Genomic DNA, 22836 nt, shown 5'->3' on the forward strand with positions numbered 1-22836 from the left:
AAAGCTTGAAAGTCAACCTTTATTAATAGTGTGAAAAAGTAAACTTTTATGAGCCTTTCAATGGATGCTTCAGTATTGTTGTTAATATACTTACTACATCGTAACAACATCATTGTGATTTTATAATTCTGGTATCGACGTTTTTTTTCTGTGAAATAGTACAAATCACAATGTTTCAGATAATTGCCACAAGCAAACAAAACAAAGTACAGACAAGCCAATAGCATCATACTGCATTTATTGCCATTAATAGATCTGAATGTCCATTTAAAGCCGACATGAACGGTTTTTGTGTGTGAGGGGAAAATTTTAGCTTGTTCACAGCTGAGCACTTGTATCATTTAGCATTTTAAGGACAAAATTAAATGAATGGGAAAACAAAATGCATGCACCGATTTTGTCAGTAAAACAAGTACAAACACTGCTACTGTATCATACTTGATGAAGTATAAAAAGGGTTATAAAAACAAACAGACAAACAGAAGGCACTGGCTGTTATCTGAGACCGATTCTTTTTTTTTTTTTGTATTTTTGGCTTCATACACAGTATCCTGTTTCAACAGAGGACACCTTGTCGTATTCAAGTACCTTCGTTCAGGCGTGGGGATAATAAATTAGATGCTGTGAACTGCCCTGCAGTTGCAATTTGTTTGATGATGAAATGTATAGGAAACAAGATGAATATTAACATACAGTACAGGTGTGGAATACAACAAAACATGACTAAAACTGACCTGACTTTGCATATGCTTAGAGGTTCAACCAGTACAACAAATAAACCAACAAACATACAGTATAAACAGAATCTCAATAAACCTGTCTGGGTCATATTTTAGGCCCAAATCAAAAAGAAATAGATTCATGTTTTGCTTAAAGGGGTCATGTGACACGGCTAAAATTAATATTATCGTTTGTTTTAGATGTAATGCAGGTTCGTTCAAAAAAGCAGTATCTCCTCTTTGCGCACAGAATTTGTACAAAGCTCATCGCTCTGAAAAGCAAGGTGTGCTATGATTGGCCAGTTAACCAGTGCGTAGTGATTGGTCGAATACTAAAAGTGTGTGACGGAAATGTAACGTATCTTACCATATTAGGTTTCAAAGCAATTGTCCTGACACGTACGCACACCTTACTTGCATATACATTTGGGCGGTCTTAGTCAAATCATACCACAAACTGACATAGTCAGTTTACGTGTCTAATACATGCATGGGCAACTTATAACACACCCAAAACACATAAAACACGTGTTCGCGTCATATGACCCCTTTAAAAGCATTGGAGCATTTTAATTGAGACCATTATGAGATTTTGTTTTGTGTCATTATATTTATGACCACTAAGAGTATTCTCTCCTATTCACTTTAACCATGACGCCAAAATGTCTCCATTAACTTCGGGTAACAATAATGTAAACAAAAGGTATTTAAATGTAGTAAAACTATTTATACATCATGGTGGAATTTATTGTACAGACGTTTTTGCTGACGTTCCTTTAATGCAATTTCACCCAGGAATCAAATCTAGACCAACTGCGGCACTTTCTAAAATCTGTCAAACTTCCAGCAATCTGAATGATTTGAGACAAATCCTACACAATAGTTTTATCTCAAATGACTTACTTATACATTTCATGATGATAAAAATGGTTAAAAGCCAACCGTTGCACATTCATTACTTGCACATTCATTACTCTCACATCTTACATTTTGACGTGCAACAAAATTCCTCTTTGGTCACATTGTCTCCGACCAGAGACTCACCTGAGAGAGCTTGCAACCCAACAACTTTTGTGAACAAAAAACAAGCATAAGGCATAGGATGCTGAACAATATAACATAGCATCTAATACTGGTTATTTTAGACATGTTGGCCTCTGGCTGATATCAGAAGCTCGTAGCATTTCAGTCTTTTACACTTTTTTTCATGTTCAACTGAACATATTCTTTTAAAACAAATGGGGTCCTTTAAGCTGTCCAGCCTACATAATATGAAGTATTACAGTCATTGTAAAAGTAAAATGGTCTTAATCTTTACTCGTCTGCTTATGGAAAACTCAGTAGTTGAATTTTTGTCACGTCAGTAACTTACTTTTGCTTTTATTACATTTTTTGCTGTCCAGCAACAAACTACACACTGCATCTTAATGTAACCTGACTGATAAATACCATGTGCTTTTTTTGTTATCCTTTGGCGAGAGAAGAGATTAATTTGGCTGTATTGATGGATGCACTGGATAAGCATGCTGCATCTTTATCTCATGGTCTGCCATCGAGGTTGGGCGGGGGACGTGCTGGAGGGGGACAGGGGGGTCCTGGGGGAACTCGTGCAGGTGGCGGACCTGGTGGAGTCTGAGCCAAAGGCGGTCCTCTCGGGGGTGGGCTGTTTGGAGGTGGGGTAACAGGGCTAGGAACTGGGCGATAGTCTGGCGGGGGTGGAGGTGGGCTTTGAGCTCGTGGTGGTGCTTTGGCCGCCTCCTCTTTCACTCGTGTAAAGTTGATGCATCGGCCCTGAGGGGAAAACGAGAAGAAAAAGAGAGTTTCACATCAGTGAGGTAACCCTCTATGTTGAACGTGGATGTATTCCAATACACAAGAATTCAATTTGTCATATTTTCCAGAATGTTGCTGTGTAGATGACACCCAAAACTTTCTCTCGCTGCTCAACTAATTTCTTTCTCTCTATCCCTCACACACACACACACACACACACACACACACACACACACACACACACACACACACACACACACACACACACACACACACACACACACACACACACACACACACACACACACACACACACACACACACACACACACACACATGTACGCATGCGCACACACCCACACCCACACACTTATTTATTGGCTGAAGCCCTGTGAAAACCACAGATGAAATCACACTGAATTGTAAATTAAACATCATGGAAAGTCTAAAGTCCTCTACAAATCCTGCTCTGGCGAGTCTGTCTGGACAATTTTTAAACACAAAAGCCATTTAAATATATATATACATTTTCTTATATTTAATAAATATATGATCATTTCATAAATGTCTTTCATTATTTACACAACATTATATGAGCCACTGCTCACTATGAACGTTTGCATCTTCTCCAATAGTTCTACTTCCATGGTCCTTCAAAAATGTTTGGAACCATCCGTGCACCATACCTTGCTCCACCATAGTAACCACTTTTCTTTTGGATGATGTCATCAAGCCCTAGAAACCCCTTTTTAACAATCCCAACTATACCCAAGAGATAAACTCAAGGCACTCAAGTTGATCTGTCTTCGAAAAACATGAGATAACACAACATTACAGAAGTAAAAATGTGTAAAATATCTCATTTCATGTTTACCCACCTTAAAATGTACATGAATGAACTGATGAGGTAGGTGTTTTGAATCTGCTTGTTTTCAAAGCCCTCCCAACGACAAAGAAACAAGGCTTAGGTAAATGACCTACTGAAACATCTGTAATTATAGCTGGAGCCATAAAGCAGTCTGAAGTGAGTCTCGAAACGATGTTTCAACCATTTGATGTGGCCGTTTTGTTGAAACCGTTTCGTTTATGACCTCACACTCCTCCACCAGAGTGAGTGTGTGGGGTGGGGGTGGGCGTTTTGTTGGGGCAGGGGGTGGTAAAAAAAAAACTGTAATTAAACCCCCGAGTTCTGACCCGCTAGGATTCACGTCAGAGTGGCTGAAAAAGCCTGTGGAAAACCGATCCCAGTGCATTGTGGGGTTGAATGTAGAAACATGATGAAGGCATAGCCATAGCGCAGATGAGAAAACCAGACTGAGGAGAGATAATAATACACTATGGAAGACAGACAAACCTATACACTCACACACACACATTTATGTACTGCTGAGCTAAAACCTAACCAAAGGAATTCAAACGAAACAACCTCATCGTATTAAAAAGAACAGTAGGAATGCACAGCGTTGTACAGCCACAGGAAACTACAGCAGGAATGGAATCGTTTTATTTTAAAAATTGAGGACAAATGCATTACTTGAGGGGGTAAAACCTGGAAAAGACTTGCCGTGACCTTGTCTTCAACTTCTGTAGATGTTGCTTGTTTAATCAGTTAACATTATCCCACAGGGAAGGTTACAGAATAAGCAATGCTGGATAACGCCTGCATCGTTTGTTTCCATGCTTAAAAAAAGAGAAAGTGAGAGAATAGTCTGTCTGGGCATTTTTAAGTCCTCTCGTCACAAACCACAAATTAGTCGAGAGGGCCACAGCATTACAGGGTAAAGAGGCGAGAACCATTCCACTGCAAGACAAACTTCCCAACATACAACCTTTCGCTAAAGGGTTATTAAAAACAACTGGGTTAAAAATAATTGAAGACGGGAACCATCTGGTTTTGTGTGGGATTATGAATACGTCATGTGTCATTTCAAGTTAGAGTGAAACCGAATACTCAGAAGGTCTAATGTCACACTTCCTTTATTGCTAAATTTGGCAGATAAAACGAATATTTTGGGAAAAATTCACAGTTATCAGAGTTAGAATTTTTTTGTTATCTGCATCGTCCGATAATTTTAAATCTGTTGATATTTCTATTTAGCCGCCATATGTTGTTAGCATTTTGTTCTAAAAATGGCCACTCAGAAGTAAAGCCAGTTTGTATTTATATTAAGAAATGTTTCGCTGCCTATGAATAACGTCATTTCATGTATGGACCTTTTCTGTTTCAATGCAAAGCTACAAGCTGCTAACTTAGCACATAATACACAACAATTGTTCAATTATTTTACGTACACAATACAATGGTGTCCCAATGATTTGCGTTTACACAGATACACGAAAACTGTAAAAACCACTTCATTAAGCGTGCAATACCAGTAGTTGGCGACATCACTTTGTAAAAAACACTACCAGAATCCCTTCAGAGAAGTGACGGTTGGTTGGAAGATGGGAAGCATTAACAAACTGTTGATCAGCACAAAACAATCATGTAATTTGCCATCGATATGTTTGTTCTTGTTTTGTAGACGCGCATACTGAACACATGCCGCTCATGCCTATAGACATTATTTAATCGGACGCAAGCGTCAGGCCCGAAGTTAACTACTCCCACAATTTTGCCGTTCTTTCCCTTAGCTGCGCATTCAAAGTTATCGAAAGTAAAAGTGAAATAAAGTAAAATATTAAAATGCCTGCGGTTACATGGAAACGAAAACGGCATAGTTATGGTCTAGTATAAACAGCCTCTTTGTTTCACCAATTTGCCTCACATGTTGTACCGGGCTCTTAGGGGCCATTCGACCACAGTTCTACAGTATGGGCATCAGCATCGGCCATTAAAAAAACATTTTGATGGACCACTTGTTCCAACAGTACAGAAAACTCTAGCCTGTGATTTGTCATGACCAAGTTTGACCATGTGGTTTCTTTGAAAAAGCAAAGTTACTTTAAAAATGCTGTCTGTAAAGTGTCTAAATTCAAAATGTATTTCTTTTCTACGACTACTGATTTGATGCAGGTGGCGAGCTGTGCCTAAGATGTTTCTTGGCATAGGTCAGGAGTTTGGCCTCAGATGGGGCGATATTGGACTGGGTTAACAAATAAGAGGTAAAGAAATGTCTGGCCAAGTATGATGTAGTCAAGGCGAAGTAGAAGGTGGAACGAGTCAAAAATCCACAGAACAAAACTTAGCCTGCTATATGCTCACAGTGTAATTTTGGAGATAATGGATCAATTGTAGTATTTAATTGTGTTTGGTGATTTAGTCTTCGATACTTACATGATCTCCTGGTTGAGGTCTCATAAGTGAAACTTGGTCATAACCACGGCGGAAAAGAGCCAGAATTGCATCAAGTTTACCCTAAACATAAAAAATCGAGTCATTTAACACTGCACTAAAAAACATGCTTTAAAAATGAACAAGGGATGGTGTGAAAATGACCAAACAATTTTACCCTAATGGGAGAATACCACTTCCTGTTTTGAACTTGTTTTCTGCCCTCTGCTTTTCTGGGCTTGGGTTCAAATGGCTCAAACTCTTGCTCGGGCATCTTTATCACAGCATTCTTCGGTTTTTCGAGTTTAGCACCTTCCTCAGTAGATCCTTTCCCTCCCCATCGAACCTGGACCATATGACACAAACATCAAGTTATCTTATTTGAGAAAAGCTCAAAACAGATCAAGGAATCTTAATCAGCGCCAAAAGAATGCTTTTAATTTTTTCCTGAGATGTTTTCATTTCTTGGTCATTTCTAGAAGTTTGAACTGATAGTGTTTGACATCTGGAAGTATCGTGCTGCACGCTTCGGTCTCCACACGCTTCTGCAAACCTAAATTCCCTTCCGGAAATATGTGGTTAGACCGTTTTGTGGAAGGATCTTTCACACTACATCAGTTGAATCCTTGTCTACATCATATACATTCTAAAATTCACAACCGTCCCCTTGACTTACATCTGTCAATGCTCTTACTCTTTGTATTACACAAACAGCTTTGTCTGATTAAGTCTGTGCACGAAAGGTATTTGAAAAAAATAATGGTTTAGGCATGGCAAAAGTTTCCATGACCTTTCAAAAAAAAAAAGAAAAAGTTGAAATTGCTTTCATAAAAAAACTCATACTGTAATTACTTAGAACTACTGTAATAGTTTATTAAAGGAAAAGTTTAACCAACTATAAAAATTGATCAACTATGATGTCATCCCAGATGTGTTTGACTTACTTCGGTTAAATAAAAACAAACAAAAAATTATTTAAACACTGTCTCTTTAAGATGGCGAAGCTTCAAAAAAACGTAATCCAAAGGACTCCTGTGTGTGAATATGTGTCTTTAGAAATCAAGTTATATCAAGAAATAACAATTAATATTTTGAGCTGTGATCAAATAATGATGAAAGTAGTGTGTAGAAGTTAAAGCCATACTTCACCCAAAAATATTCTGTCAACATTTACTTACCTTCGAGTTTTTCCAAATCTGTATAAATGTCTTTGTTCTGATGAACATAGAGAAATGTATTTGGAAGAATTCTTATAACCATACATAGCCCCCCCCCCCCCATTGACTACCATAGTAGGAAAAAATACAATGGTAGTCAAATGCGCCCCAGAACTGTTTGCTGCCCCAGAACATTCTTCAAAATGTATTATTTTGTGTTTAACAGAACAAAAGAAAAGATAAAGCAATTTTGCCTACTTTGGGAGTCAAGATCTGTTTGGTTATAAGAATTCTTCCAAATATCTTTCTCTGTGTTCGTAAGAAATGATGGGTGAAGTATCCTATCCCTTTGATAAATTGTTATAGTAAAATAAAAGCAAGTTTTTTTTGTTCTTGTGAAGAAATACCCACTTCCATTCTTTTAATTCCTCCAACTCCTCGACCTCCATAATATGATGCATCTACTGTCGGCCATTTCTTCTTTGGCATTCCATCTTCATCATCTGACTCCTGATGATAATACATTGTAATACTTATTGTTTGACATGTTTCAATGTCTGCTGGTCAAGCTTTTTAAGAAGCCACCAGCATCAAAAGCACAGCATAGGTCATAAGAGCACTTTCTAGTTATAAAGTAATTCGCAGGTGGTGCTCACTAACAGTATCTACTGTGCACACATTATACATTGGGACGATGGAACCTATACATAAAAAACTGTTTTGAAAAAATCTTCTTCAAATGGGTGAAACTATTACTGTTTCTGTTACCTCCTCTGGTGGTGGAGGAGGAGGAGGTTCTCTGATCACCTGCGGAAAGAAATTTGTCATATTTATTTAGTCAGGCGGGCATATAGACATTGCCAAAACACAAGTAATATTATATGCCATATTCAAAATAGCAAGCCACATTTCATTCAAATCATCTGACCAATTTTCCACCTTAAATCACTCCACTTAAGTCTTTACCACAAATCTATAGGCCCTGGCTTATTGTCACAATACTGGAAGATCTGCTATAGGATACATTAAGTTTTTTTCAGACGACAGCAGTTTTTCAAATGATAAATGAGGCAAAGACTTACTACAGTGCAGCAAAGCGGCCAGAACCACCACATGAACAACAGACCCAATAACAGAAACAAAACCAGTAGGGTGATCAGGAGGATAGTGCCATCAAACTGAGAGAGAGAAACCGAAGAGAGAGGCAGAGATTATCAACAGAAAGTTCCATGGTAATACCACTGTACCAATTTTGGGGTAGGACAACCTTTAAATTCATGTCATTCATGACTTTTTGGGGGGGTATTCCTTTAAAAAGTACCATGATACCACAGGAATACCACAGTATAGTGTAATATTACAGAAAAGGGGAAGATCACATTGAATATTTAAAATGTCTCGAAAAGAAGCTTTTTTTGTGGGGTGAGCAAAAAGTCTGCTGCTTCAAAATCAGAGACAGACACATTTGAGGCTTCTGGCCGGGGACAGGCTAAGCCCTTGCGGTTTGGCCCTCGGTGTACCGTGTGTGTGTGCGTTGCTAAGGGGGATGGTGTGTGAACTCAGTTCACTAACACAAAAAATGTACATTCAATACAATTTTACACAAAAGTTATTTTTACAGTGCTTATTTTACAATGTCACACTATCTTAAATCAGCTTCACAAGAAAATACATGTTAAAAAAATAACATACAGTATATATGGAATAGAATATTCTGCAAATTTTATAGTCCTCATAGACGGATTATATTGTACTAAAACAACATATACTGTGTATTTTTCGGAGACTTTTGGAAATGTAGTTTACTTGATATGACAGAAGACTGCTTCTAGACATGTCAGACTACATAAACAATGATTTTAAATCTAATGATAAAATTACATAATAACATTATATTTAATTAAATACACAGACGCAAATAACGTTTAAATGTGACATCTAAAACATTCACCTGTCTGCTGATGTCATGAGCTGCGTGTGTTGAATGTGTTTGTAGTCAGACTTACACACTCTGTTGTGGTTATGTGTACGGAGCTGGTGATAAATGACAGACCCTCGTTCATGCTGACTTGCAGGTACACCACCCTAAAATGCAAAAGACCAAACATAAATTTTTATACCCACATTAGTCACTGGTTAGCAGGATCTTTTAACATTGCAAAGAGTGAAAAACACAAGCCCAAAAGATTTACAGAGTGTTAGACAAATGTGCCACATTTTTGCAAAGCTTTTCATAATTAGAAGGGTTTGCAGATCTTTTGTTATGGGGAAAAACTACCAGGCCATAATAAGCACTCTTACAGAGCTCAGCAGGGTGCTGGTTAACTTTTGTAGCAGTCAGCTGTCTGGCGTTCCAAACATTCGATAAAAAAAGCTGAATTCCAAATGTTTAACATTCCCCGTGAATTTTCTATCTTTACAAAACAGCGTACGAAATGAAACAGAGGCCAAGTTTGCTCTTTTGACAGATAAGCTCATCCTTCCCTGATGAAGAGCATCTACTTTAGCTTAGGTCCACATTCCTCTGGGCTCCAAAACAGACTGAAACGAAAGACTTTTGTCGGACGGAATGACTGAAACACACTCTGCCAAGTTTGCATGTTTGTATATGTATCTAAGCATGGGATAATGTACAGTCGGCGAGTCATTATCACAAAATAAACACTCGACACAAAATGTAAGCCTGGTAAGCTAAGGTGGTTTATTTTACGATGACGACTAGCTGACTTAGCATTATGCCTGCTATTGCACAAGTAAGAAACATATTTTACATACTGTGTTACAAGATAACGTGAGAAGAAAGAGACTGTGATACACGAGACTGTTTTCATGGCATGCGTAAATACAGCGTTTTAGTCATTTTTGCGGACAGGGCCGCTGCTAGCCATTTTGGTGCCCTAAGCATAATTCCATTATGATGCCCCCCCCCCCTAAAGGTGCAAACTTTTCTTAAGTAAACAGAATAGTAAAACAAAAAATATCAATGTTTAACAGCAAAATGTCAATTCAGATTGCAAGCTGCACCGAAATTAAAGTTACTCGCCCCGCTCAACACGGGCTTCAAACCGACGTCGGTCCGATTGGGAGACGAGCGCTCTAACGAGGAGGCTAAAGCGTCTCTGTTGATTTATAGTGAGGTTTACACACTACATAGCTCTTCACTAGCTGGCCTCTGTCAAACTGCGTCAGGCGCACGCACGATCAACCGGCACTGCCGTGGTGTGGATGGGGTGATATGGGATTGTTCGGCCGTTTTTTTTTTACATGTACATGGCTAAGATATGCCTTATAATTTTTAAAATTCATCAGGCTATTTTTGGTGCTCCCTCAGCACTTGGTGCCCTACGCACAGTGCGTGATGCGCATGGTGGGAGCGGCGGCGCTGTTTGCGGATCTGTGTAAACGCGGATTGTTTTGATAACGTTGTCGTGTGAACGTGAAACTTTTCAAAAAAGCAAAAGAAACACTTTTCCGTTTTTCATCGTGTAAACGTGGCCTGAGAAACACAAAACCGCAACAGTGTATGAAATATGAAAAGATCCAGAAATATGTTTATTTAATATACAAAACTATTTGAGCAGAATGACGCAAGAGACCATCACAACTCTTATCAGTACTCCTGAATCAGAAAAAAGCATTTATTGAGTCTTGTTGCTTTTAAGTGTGTGGCAAAGTATATTACAAATATTCAATATATCATCGTAAAAAGACAGTAGCAATGAGAAGCTCTGTATTGTCAGTGTATCACAGATTCACGACTGTACATCATTAAAGGTCACCCAAAAATCCTAATTCTGAGTCTTTCTTCTGTTGAACACAAAAGAGGGTTTGGACTGACATGAGGGTGAAAAAATGGTGAAAGAAGTTTCAATTTTAGGTGAATTATCCCAGTAATTTAGTTCTGAGAGTTGGGATGGGTTTCGTTAATTGTGAAACATACCCGAGTTCACTTGAACGCGTATACCTCAGACCACCTATTCACTCAAGTATGTTTACATGTAACTGGACCTCCCCGACTTTGGAAAACTATTTTCACAGTAAACAAATACTTTATACTGAAACCTGACATCAAATGTATTAGTTTCTGGTCCAAAGTCTGTCGCCTCCATAAAGATTTAACTACAATGAATTGTTAAATGTCCGTGTCGCTGTTAAAAGCCCAATATGTTTGTGTGACATTCTTTTTAAAAGACATCGCCTGAGAGGAAGTGTTGTATATTTGACATCTGTAAATCCAGCTAGATGAAAGGGAAGGCAAAGGCGCTTGACTACTTTGATCAAAGGAGAGAAATAGGGGCCGGGGGGGAATGGGGGTAGGGCAAATACACAAGAAAAGAATGAGCTGACCATTTAATGCAGGATGCAGTGAGAAAACCTGATGGTCCAGTGGGGTAATGGTGACTAGGCTTTAGGATATTTCACCAAATTTAAAGTTATCTGAATAGAGATGTACCGTAAATGATCATTAAAACAACGCAACTATGGATATATCGAAGAGATTTAAAGAGAGAGTTCAGTCGAAATGAACATTCTTTCATCATTTATTCATCCAGGTGTCATTCCACACCTGTGTGACTTTCTTTGTTCTGCAGAACACAAAAAATGATATTTTGAAGTACGTTGGTGACCAAACTGCATTGGACCCCATTGACATCTATTTTATAGACACATAGACCACTGTTTCTCAAAATAGAAGAAAGTCATACAGGCTAGGAATGACATGATGAGTAAACACTGCAAAAAACATTTTATTTTTGAGGAACTATCCTAGCTTTAAGCTCTTACCAACAGTAAAGTCAGTGTAACGCACACCCTCTTGTTGCTTTATCAAATATTACAGTCGGATGCTATATGATGTTACTTGTTCTTCCATAGGAAACTAGAACTTGAGAAGAACTAACAACTTTAGTTTACTAGTTCACCTGCACTTTATAGTCTCCAAACAACCAGCCAACTTTATAAACAAAATGGCTCTTGACACAGTGGGCTTTGAATTTACAGGACACTCCAAAAAACAACTACAAGATTTACTTGATTTTTTAAGTACATTTTACTTACATTTGTGTCATGTTGTTGCACACCGCTTTTAAAGTAAAATGTACTTGTGCTTAAATGTTCTTGAACTCAGTGTGGGAGAAAATATGGAACTTCTCTGCTCTAGGGGAGCAGTAAATGGACAGAATGAAATACTGCATGAGGAACAAAGAGAATCAGGGGGCGTGGGTTGTATCAACACAATGACGTGAACGACTCCGAAGAACCATCAGCAGTTATGACTCCTCATAGGAAAACAGAGAGTTTGGCAGGAAGCGGAATGTGACATTTGACAGAGATCATAAACATGGACTAATGCATGGCAGACCTATCTGTCCACCTTCATAACAAGCACACTTACTTTCCAACTTCATCTATAACAGGCGCTGGGCACAGTAAGAAAGTGTCTTCCACGCTCGCAGGCTTCTCGTCTGGTAACAGAAAAATAATTTGTTCAAAAAGAGATTATTTTGACATAAATGCAGCCATGTGTAGTTTTTATTATGCAGAAGTACTTAGGCTGTTTGTGGAAATATGTTAGAAAGAAACTCACTGAGCGTTAACGTGTCATTGATTTTAAAGCTGCACAGGACCTGGTCTATGTTTCTGGCGTGTCGAAAACCGTTACCCCTCACCACCACTTGAAATGACTCTGAAACACAGATTCCCACAGTGTTCACTTACAGTAACAACGATGAATCTTCAAATATTACATCTCTTTATGTCATTTCCATCAAAAATATTCGCTTCTCGGACTGTTGGCACATTGGTCAGTGTCTTCCTGTTGAAATAATCAGAGATCAAATAACAGGGAAATAGAAAACCACAATAATCTGTTTGTCAGATGGTCTTATACTACAAAACATTTTTCCAAAGATTGTGTGTTACAGTCATTGTGGAAACTGACAAATCTTTAGACAGATTTGAGTTAGAATACGGCATGAAAATCCAAAATAATAAAAAACACTGACAAATTTACAATAAATATATCAATCATAAATACAGTATATACAATAAATGTATCATACATGAACACAGTTCTTTTTGTTGTTGTTTTTCATACCTCCAGCACACACACTAGATGGTTCCGCTGCCAGGATCTCGATACAAGATTTTTTGATGATCTGATAAACAAAATGACATTTCAATCCAGTCAGCTGAATATGGCATGCTTCTCTAAGAACAGTTTTTAATCAATCTTCCACATATGCAGTAGCAAAAAGGGTTTAGTTTACCGAGTCAATCATTCCTCTCAAGGCCTGGAAACCTCCCAGGACAGGAAACACATGCTTACTGGTGTCTGCTACGGTGGCCAGCTTAAGCAACACAAACACAAGTTTATTTACTGCTGGCCTACGCTTCAATTGGCTGGTTTTGACCCTAAAAAGAACTTGTTTTCAATGATTTACATTCTCTGCTTAAAACATACTGTATGTTACACTGACATTTATTGATGCTAAAATAAGTTGAATGCTTCACAACTATACTTAAAAGAACATTGTTGGCTTCTTCACCTGTGTCTCATTGAAGTCTTTAACACCGACACAATATACAATTGCTCCCAACGCTCGAGCTCGTGCTGCCTAGTTAGATATTGAGCACAGAAATGACAAAGATTACAAAACCGGATAGTCAAGGTGCTGTTTCTTTCAATATGTGAATGCAGAAAGCTGAACATGGTTTGATCAGTTACCTCCTGTTGAGCGTCCGCCAGCTGATGTTCCTGAAGTTCACCATCGGTCAAGGCAATTATGACACTTGCAGTTCCTGCAACGTGAAGGTCAAATAATCAGGTGAGGATGACTCAAACATAACCTCACCATAAGTATGTGGACATCCCATCTGTCTGTGCTTGTTGAGCGTTTGATTTAAAAACTGGCTATTAACAGTGAGCCAGTCCTCAGCTTTCACTGTTCTGAAAATATGGGGATTGAACTATTTAAGTAGGCACCAGTAAGGTCATGTGCATATGATGCGTGATAAACAGAGTTACCCCTTCCACTGAAAGTGTTTGTCTGAATAGGTCATATTGTTTTAGTAACGGGTCTACAGTACAGAAGCTCTGTATCCACATCCTTTTGGCCATATAGTATACTGAAACTGTAATGGAAACAATTTTTTTATATTTATTGAAAGCTTACCAAAGTTTTCCCGTTGTATTTGTTGATTTGCCTGTGAATGAATATATTTAATACTGTTAGAATACAATCAAAACACGATTAAACTAAAATTTAAAGACTTTTTCATATTTTCTACCTGTTCTAAACCAAGATGCATAAATGTATCTCCACCTGGAATCTCTCGTTTTAAAACATTAAGGCCTTTTCTTATGTACTCCCTTTGAGGAAAAGAAAATGAATGAACAAATAACAAGTCATGACAAATACAAAATGCGCAATGCGAATAAGAAAGTGTGATGTCACTGCACCTGTTTTCGGTGAGTTTCATGATTGTTGTTCCTCTGGTTGAGAACACAATGAAAGACATCCGCAACAGTGGGCTGTGGCAGGACGAAAAACAGTTTAGTGCTGTGTACACTTACTTGATTATAATATTGATTTTGCATGATGATCTGTGACATGCACATGCTCTCAAAAGTAGGCCGCGCCAAAATATCTATGAGTATTAACACTTCTGTTCAAAAGTTTAGCATCACGTTTTCATTTCATATAAAAAATCAGATTGAAGAATAATAAAAAAACGTATCGAAACTGTAAAGCGAAGATTAGAATTATGTTTTGATTCAAAACTTAAACAAATCAAAGCGTTTCTATTTTAGTGTCTTTGTTAGCATTTGCCTTGAATTAGCAGAAATGGCAATTTGTCAGCCAGTTTCTTCAAGTCTCACAATAGGATGCATTTTCATATAGCACAAGATTTAACAAAAAACTTTTTGTTCACCTTCTGGTTGTCAAGCTTAGTAGAACATGTTCACAGGTAAACTTTTATTACACATTTTAAAATTACACTGGTATCGGCTTATTAAAAGCAAGTAAAAGGAAAGAGTTGCCAATATGCCAACTGACTTAAAGGGACAGTTCACTCAAAAATGAAAATTCTGTCATCCTTTCTTTACTCTCAAGTTGTTTCAAATCGGTATAAATCTCTTGGTTCCTATGAACAGAGAGAAAAATATTTTGAAGATTGCTTGTAACCAAAGTAATGGCCACCATTACCACCAAATTCAAGTCAAAAGTGCCCCACAACTGTCCTTTCCTACATTCTTCAAAATAACTTCTTTTGTGTTCAACAGAACAAAAGATTTCATAAAACGAATTCTACGTTCCTACTATGGTAGAAAATGGTGGACAAGAACTGTTTGGTTACAAGCATTCTTCCAAATATCCTTCTCTGTGTTCATCAGAACAAACATTTATACAGATTTGTATCAAGAAAAACTTGAGGGTTAGAAATTATGATATTTTAATTTTGGGGAAAACGGTTCCTTTAATATTTCGACAATTAGACATTTTCAAGTGTGACTTAAATCTGCAAATGTGTCCAAATACTTTTTGGGGCAACTGGATCATGTCAGCAAACACATGCCATTCAGTGTGATTTAAGTGTTTCCAGGGTTTTGGTAATGTCTTTGTACCTGATAAACTTCTCAGCCAAATGTTCAACAAAAGAGTAGATCTCCTGCCAGTGATGCTTGACACTTCCTGACCTGAGAAAGAGGTAAAATGATTAATAAACACCAGGTCCTTCTTTAACCCCTAGAAGTGATCAATACAACTGGCTAATTCATTAGCAGTCATTCCAAAAAGGATGAAACAGCTTCTTAACAGCAAGCCATCTAATTTAGACTTCTTAGTTGTTCCCCCCCCTGAGGGTCAGCTGTAAACGCTGTGTGACTCTGGTCATTTCCTGTTTCAGTCCCAGAGGGGCACCCTGTGCTAATACATTAGTGCTGGATGACAAATGGGAAATGAGCGGATTGAGTCTTCTGGTCTGTGAGTCCGTTTTAATACATGAAACATGCAACAGAAATGTATCTGGGTCGCATGAAGCTCCTCGCGGGCTGATGTAACTAATTTAGTCTGAGAGCCAGACATAACATTAGCCGATGCCAATGATCAATGACTCTTTGTCTGACAAGGGCTTCAAAAGAACAAGAGAGTTGGATGGATTGTGTTGTTGGTTAAGCTGAAGTCTCCATCTTGAAAAGCTGATTGTGTGCTCAGGAGACATGCAGGGCAATGGCTTTGTTTTTTCTCGATGTCAACTTGGATCTTCTCAAAAACCTCTTTTTGGAACGGCCTAGGAGGAAAGTGTTGTCATAACAAAGTCAACAAAGACGGGCTGGCATACAGTATAGCTGGAATGTTGAGAAGCTGCAAAACAGAGTTAGATAAAGTAATTCTGGCACGAATATGCAGGTCACGTTGAGGGCTTGCCACAGTTCAACTTCACATTTTCTAACATTACAATGAATTCTGCTTGTGTTGGAAGCAGGACTTGCTTGAGGTAACAGCAATCATGGGATTGGTGCCTAGCTTGCAGTTTTCTCACCTGTGAAAACAGCGTTGGAAAAGGAAGCGGTCTATTCTCCAGTGAGATCCTTTATACGATATTTTGTGGTGCCCCTCTTTGATCTAACTTTAATGGTTATCCTAAACCACATAAGGTCCATATAATGTCTTACAGCGGGATTTCAACCGTAAAAGTCATCTTGAAGATGAACCTCAGTGATAGCAAAACGAATCACGAGCGAACGGTGATGTCATCTGCTAACTGTTTATATACAAGGGTCACTACACATATGTTAAGACATGTGACAGTCGTTGCGGTGTAATGGAACGAGAGACATAAAAGGAAGGCAAATTGGGGTAATATTTAGGAAGAGAGATAATTGGAAAAGTGTGTAACTCTTAAATGTATTTTCTGCTCTGAGATCAGTATTGGTCCATAAGGAATCGCCCAAGTGAAATACTGAACAAATCCCAAACAGATCTGTGTTTCAGCCAAAACCAAAGCATTGCTGATAAAACTTCTGCCAACTGCAGTTCCCAGTCAACAGTTCATATTAAAGGGGCTTTGAAAATATAAATGATTACGTTCAAAGTCTGTCTGCCAGTACAAAGCGAAGCAGAAAACGTGATTTAAGGTTTAAGATTATGTTAAGTCAGCATTACACATGCAAACTTCTTTTTCCTTTCGTTTGTAATGGCCGAGACATGGTAAGGTTATTATGACATTTCCCTGACAGTGCTGTTTTACTGCTGTTTTGGGAACGCAAACATCTTCTAGGCTGTGAGCAGTTTAGCAGAACATCTCTCGATGTTCCTCATATCCTTCAGGGTATATAAACAGTGGCAAACTGAAGTAGAACTCATGTGTCACTTTTGTGTGCCGTATTCACAGTTCAAATAGTTGTTAAAGACAGTAAAATAGTGAGAAACGGTGTTGACTGCAGCAATTTATCAAATGACTAACTAATAAAATGTTAACTGGCTATATATCCAGATGAGTGGCGCAGTTGAGCGTACTTTTTAGAAATTATTCAGATGCTTGGGTTGCAAGTGCTCTTGCACTAAAGTACACAAGATCATGTTAACCTGCGTGCGTCCTCAACAACCTATAACTCACCACTGACCCACAACATCAGGATTTGAAGCTTGTTTGCTTTCAGTACAAATTATTATGCTTACTTTAAAAGGATAGTTCATCCAAAGATTCATCTATTCACCCTGTTGTCATTTCAATGCATGGCTTTCTTTCTTCTGAAGGACACAAAAGAAGATAGTTTGAAGAATGTTGGTAACCAAACAACGTTGGTACCCATTCACTTCTAATTTATGAATGAATTGTTCGTTTACCAACATTGTTCAACATATCTTTGTTTGCGTCCTGCATAAAACAGAATGCTATGGTACCCATCAACTTGCATTGGTTTAGTGTTCTTACAATAGAAGTGAATGGGTGCTGTTGTTGTTTGGCTACCAACATTTTTCAAAATATCTTCTTTTGTGTTCTGCAGAATACTGAAAGTCATACGGGTTTGAAATGACAAGAAATGATGACAGAATTTCCAACTATCCCTTTTAGAAATACAGACAAACACATGCAAATAAACAGAACTACAGTATGAGTGAATTCTCCCTCTGTGTTTTATTTGTATGACCATATAACCCAAGAAAGCAGGTAAAAGTGATCTCTAGGTTTTTGTAAGAAACTCTGAAAACGTCTTTAAGTGTTAAGAACCACTAACCTACTTTTTGCTTCAGTCTTGAGCAGGGCCATTGTGCATATGCTTCCAAAATTCCTCAAACGTGTCCTTTTTCTTTCAGTTTTCATGCCCATTGAGAACAGGCTTTCTGCAAAGCTGACTACATTTTACACCCCATGAAAACTTCCTAGTAGTCTTGTTAGCATCCAAAAAACTGATTTGTGGTGTGTGATAACATTGAACCAGGAACGCATGTCTCCTAAAACTTATCCAGAAATGTAACTGCTAGGTAAAGTTGAAATGGTGAGCATTAAGGGAGAAACAACATTGTTTTGAGAGAGAAGCTGGACATTTGCAGATCATTCAATAAGTACATCTGTTATTTTGGCTGTTTCGAAACTGATGACTTAATGCCTGGGTTATCTTAAGTTAAACAACAGTTATAGGCACCAAAACTGTGCATAACACACTGGCGTAGAACAGACTAAATCAGCCCACGATCAATGTCTGTTTTGCTCTCCAGACAGAATGAGATGGATTGTTCACCCCAAAATTCCTTCTTGGAACACAAAACATGAAATTCTTAGTGGTTTTGTATCCATACAATGGCAGTCAATGGGAGCCAAGGGCGTTTGGTTAAACACTCATCAAAATACATTTACAAATAAAGTCATACAGGTTCGGGGGGTGAACATTCAATTCTTCAATAAGGAAGTGTAGCATGTATTTCTAAAGCATATACATATTTACAGGCTTCTATTTCTGAGAAAGTAACACAATAAAGCAGAACTGAAAGAAGTGAATCTAGACATCATGGGCTATGTGGAGGTGGATTTGCGTAATCATTTTTATATGTCTGGCTTATTGTGTCATCTATGCAATTTGTTTAGCCAATATTCTATTGATATCGTGGGATTTACCAAAATGATTAATATACAACAGTAAGTTTTGCTTAAAGGAAATACTAATCAGGAATTCAAAACACATCGTGGTCAGGCTTTCTTGGCTTCAGTGTTAGCCAATAGTCATAGTACAGATCGGTGTACTTTTTCATAACAAAGGTGCAATGCATACAAGTCTACAATTACATTTGATGTTCAAATTGTTCTATATTCTTCGTGAATTTCAACAACTAAACAAACACTGTTTACTCAATTTTTTTGACTTACTTAATTTCATAAAAAACATATTGAAAAATGCATGCGCACGTAGTCTTTAATGGCGCAAACTTAAGGCTTGTAATGTTCCGACAGGGTTGCAGATGTTTGAGTGCATGCGATTTTACTAAATGTCAGTTTTTCCAAAGTTTTAAAGACGGGGCGGGAGGAGGTTGGCTATGTCTTCATGAAAGAATGCCATCATGAAAAGAACTGGGTGGATGGTGGCCTTGGATAGGATCACTGGCAGACACTGTCAGGCATTTCATTTTTTGGTTATTCTTGCACGATCTAAAGGTCAGTTCAGTTTAACATGAAGTAAACTGCTCGACATCCCATGTCATGCACACTATCATCGTCCTGTCAGCGACAGTTCTTTGTTTCAAGGTTAAGCAATAAGGGGGTAAGTCTATTACAAGAGCGGACAAAACCATCCAGAAAAACAAACTAAACAAAAACATATGAGACGCACTCTACAGAATGTTGTCTTTAAACAACCAGACAACATGTCCATGTGAGTTTCGTCATACGTTTTTAGAGAACCATAAAATATTGGCACGGCAAATTGTGTGCAGACCACATAGTGACAAATGAACAGGAATGACACGCATCGCTGTTCATACCAATGAGAAAGGAAGTTGTTTTGCTGGACCTGTTGAACAAAGGTATTCCTTGAGGATACGAAAAGACAGGAAGAGAAAACCACAAAGGAATGGAATTGTGACCATCCTAACTGCTTATTCAGCAGTCGCAACATGTACCATCCGTCTGGTCATCATTACACACACACACATGACACAAATAATATTTTGTCAGGGCTTAAATAGCAGAAAAGAAAAACAAATTTTTTGACTCGTTGATGGTATTGCCTATTGTCCATAGACTGTATTGTAGTTGAGAGTACAGTATTGTCTCCTGTACTCTCTTGAACTCTAACTGAACCCTGCCAAATAAAACTAAACAAAGGACCATCTGGTGAATCTGGTGAATACGGGAGTACGAGAATGTTTGAGAATAAGTTTAAGAATGTGAGTGGAAATGTACTGGCCTACTTTATTCGGGCAGCATCTTTAAGTGTGGAAAACATCAGGCCGACAGACCACAAAAGCATCTCTGCCATTTGCAGTTACATATTAGGTTGCTTTTTTATTTGCATATAACTGACCGACAGTTTTATGTTGAATGCCAGACACTTTACCAGCTGTGAAACCAAATAGATTACAGATAACTTTCCTCGATGTTGAGAGGGAGGGAGAGAGAGAGAGAGGGAGAGAGAGAGAAACAGAGAGAGAGAGAAACAGAGAGAAACAGAGAGAGAGAGAAATGCGATTCTTTGTTCATAAATCAATTCAGCCAAATGAAAAAAGAAAGGAAATCAAATTATTGTCGTAATAAGTACTTACTTGTCAAGAACAAAATACAAGTCAAAGGCGCCTTGACAAGACCTCTCCTCCACATCTTCTTCGGCTTTCGCAGATCGAAAAGTGAACAACAAAAGTGCAAGGAAAAGTATGCCAAGACACATTTGTGCTGTAGAACGTGCCATCCTTTTGTGTTTGCAAAAACGTCAATCCGAAAAGAAGCAAACGGCCATTCACATGATCCACAATACGAAGCCTAACAGCTGAGATCCGGAGGAAAGGATGCACAGTCGCACACAAAGAAGGAGTTTTGCGGATGTTGACGCAGCCCTTGCTCGCATCAGTCAGAAAAACGGGTAACTCCAACCTCGATCTGCACGCGCTTCCCTTTAAAACTGGTCTCGGTTTAAACTATCCCCAACTTTTTTAGACCTCAAGACTGGTGACCAGGAAAAATACAAGTGAAGAGCCTAGAAACGACCGAATTTCGGATCTTTTGGTATATACAAAAACACACGCCGTCTTCTGCATGAATGATAAATTGTTTATGCCCCGTATCGGCCAGATGTATTTTCCGAGTGTTAGATATTTAATAAATGTGCAAAGCGAGTCTTTTGGAAAGCAGCACGAGCTCAGTGTTGGCAGAGGGGCTGCGGTGTCATGTTTCTACCCCTTTGGAAAAACGGGGCCAGTTTTTCTTTTGCTCCTTTAAGGGTTCCTCCCTTCCATTCCTCTGAAAAGGCGGAGTATGTGTTTTTGCGCTCTTATCTCATCGCTTTATTCGTAAAAACTGGGAGAAAATCATAGTTACATTCATTATGTATGTTGATAAAAAATCACATTGTTCTGTCGTATTGACTTATTAGTATTTAGACAGTCTGTTTATGTTTAATTGAACTCATTACTTCTGTTTAGGCTACCGCGTGAATAGGGACATCTATTGGAGTTTATATTATTGGAGTTCAAACAGAAGTGGGCAAAGATACATTTTCTTTTGAACATCTCGGTGCGAATCGCACACGGCTGTTTTTTGCCTGATAAAAAAGGGCATCGAGGGAAGGGGGCGCCACACACATAAGGTCTTTTTCTCATGGCATGTCAGACGACCACATTATGAGACAATGACAGTTCCAACCTCAAGGGCTCTGCCCTTTGCAGGATGCTTAGTTGAATTTTGCCTACACGCTTGGTTCTGGATCTGACAGCACAGGAGACTTTAGACTATATTTGAATTACATATTGTTGATGTTTGTAGGCTGCTCCTAAATAATTGAATACAATTGATTGCTTTCCTTAAAGTAACATCGTAACGTCTAACGTTTGTATAAAAGTGTGAGTATAATGTTTTTTTTGTTAATTTGTGGCATTGCCTTATTTTAATGCTCAAAGAAATAAACAGTGGCATATTAGGCTTCTTTGTGGCCAAATTAAATATGTTATTAACACACAAACTAAGCTAATATAAAGCTACTTTTTAGCATTTTGCCTGTAGATGTGTTGCAATTCATTTTTCACGAATTGAAATGACAGAGTGTTATGACAGAGCCTGCAGAGTGGGGGCGCTGTAGACTCCTAGAGCTTAGAGAGGTAGCTTTGACCGCAGGGATATTTGAACAAACATAGAATCTCTGTTTACTTTGCAGCCTTTAAGAGCTGAATGAGACTGTATCTAGTTTAACAAGCTTGGTAGTGAATTGAGGTCACCCCAGGTGTGGACCAGAGGCGACTCTTTCCACGGGGGCCCAGGCCTCTCTTCCTCATAAGACCCAAGTGTCAGCCACTTAAACAGTCACAACAATTAGAGCCGAGCAGCATCCAAGTGCGTAAATAACTAACTGATACTTGTTTTAGTTACCAGCAGATGTGCTGCCATCTTCTGGCTAAACTAGTTGTTTGTTGCTGATTTCTGGGAAGAAGGAGAGAAACGTGGGCGTGTATAAAATAGTTTGGGAATGACCAACAAGGCAGTGAGTAAAATGTTGACTAACCAGATTGGGAACGAGTAGATTTTTGTTTGTGTCATATCGGTTCTTGGAAGTTTGTTGAGTTTCAAGCAGTTATTCTAAGTTGAGGTGAAACGTCTGTGAAAATCAAACAAGGCTTTTTGGAATTGGTTCATGTGCTGTATGTAAACTTATTTTTGCTCATTTTAAGGACTCTCCCAGGACTGTTTTTAGACAGAAAACAATAAG

General features: G+C 38.4%; 1 protein-coding gene across 1 annotated transcript; it reads right to left on the reverse strand.

Annotated features, from left to right (window-relative positions):
• antxr1c (ANTXR cell adhesion molecule 1c) lies at positions 1-21354 on the reverse strand. Its single transcript, XM_079476398.1, has 18 exons — positions 20687-21354; positions 15553-15624; positions 14386-14457; positions 14214-14295; positions 14099-14129; positions 13651-13724; positions 13472-13540; positions 13193-13273; positions 13021-13081; positions 12511-12609; positions 12319-12388; positions 8930-9008; positions 8006-8101; positions 7692-7730; positions 7335-7433; positions 5945-6112; positions 5770-5850; positions 1-2510 (listed from the first exon to the last, which is right to left on the reverse strand). The coding sequence occupies exons 1-18, from the start codon at positions 20827-20829 to the stop codon at positions 2259-2261; spliced, it is 1668 nt and encodes a 555-aa protein (XP_079332524.1). The 5' UTR covers positions 20830-21354; the 3' UTR covers positions 1-2258.
• Between the last annotated feature and the right edge of the window lie 1482 nt (positions 21355-22836).

Source organism: Barbatula barbatula (genome assembly GCF_947034865.1).
Source record: "Barbatula barbatula genome assembly, chromosome: 16".
NCBI classification, from domain to species: Eukaryota; Metazoa; Chordata; class Actinopteri; order Cypriniformes; family Nemacheilidae; genus Barbatula; species Barbatula barbatula.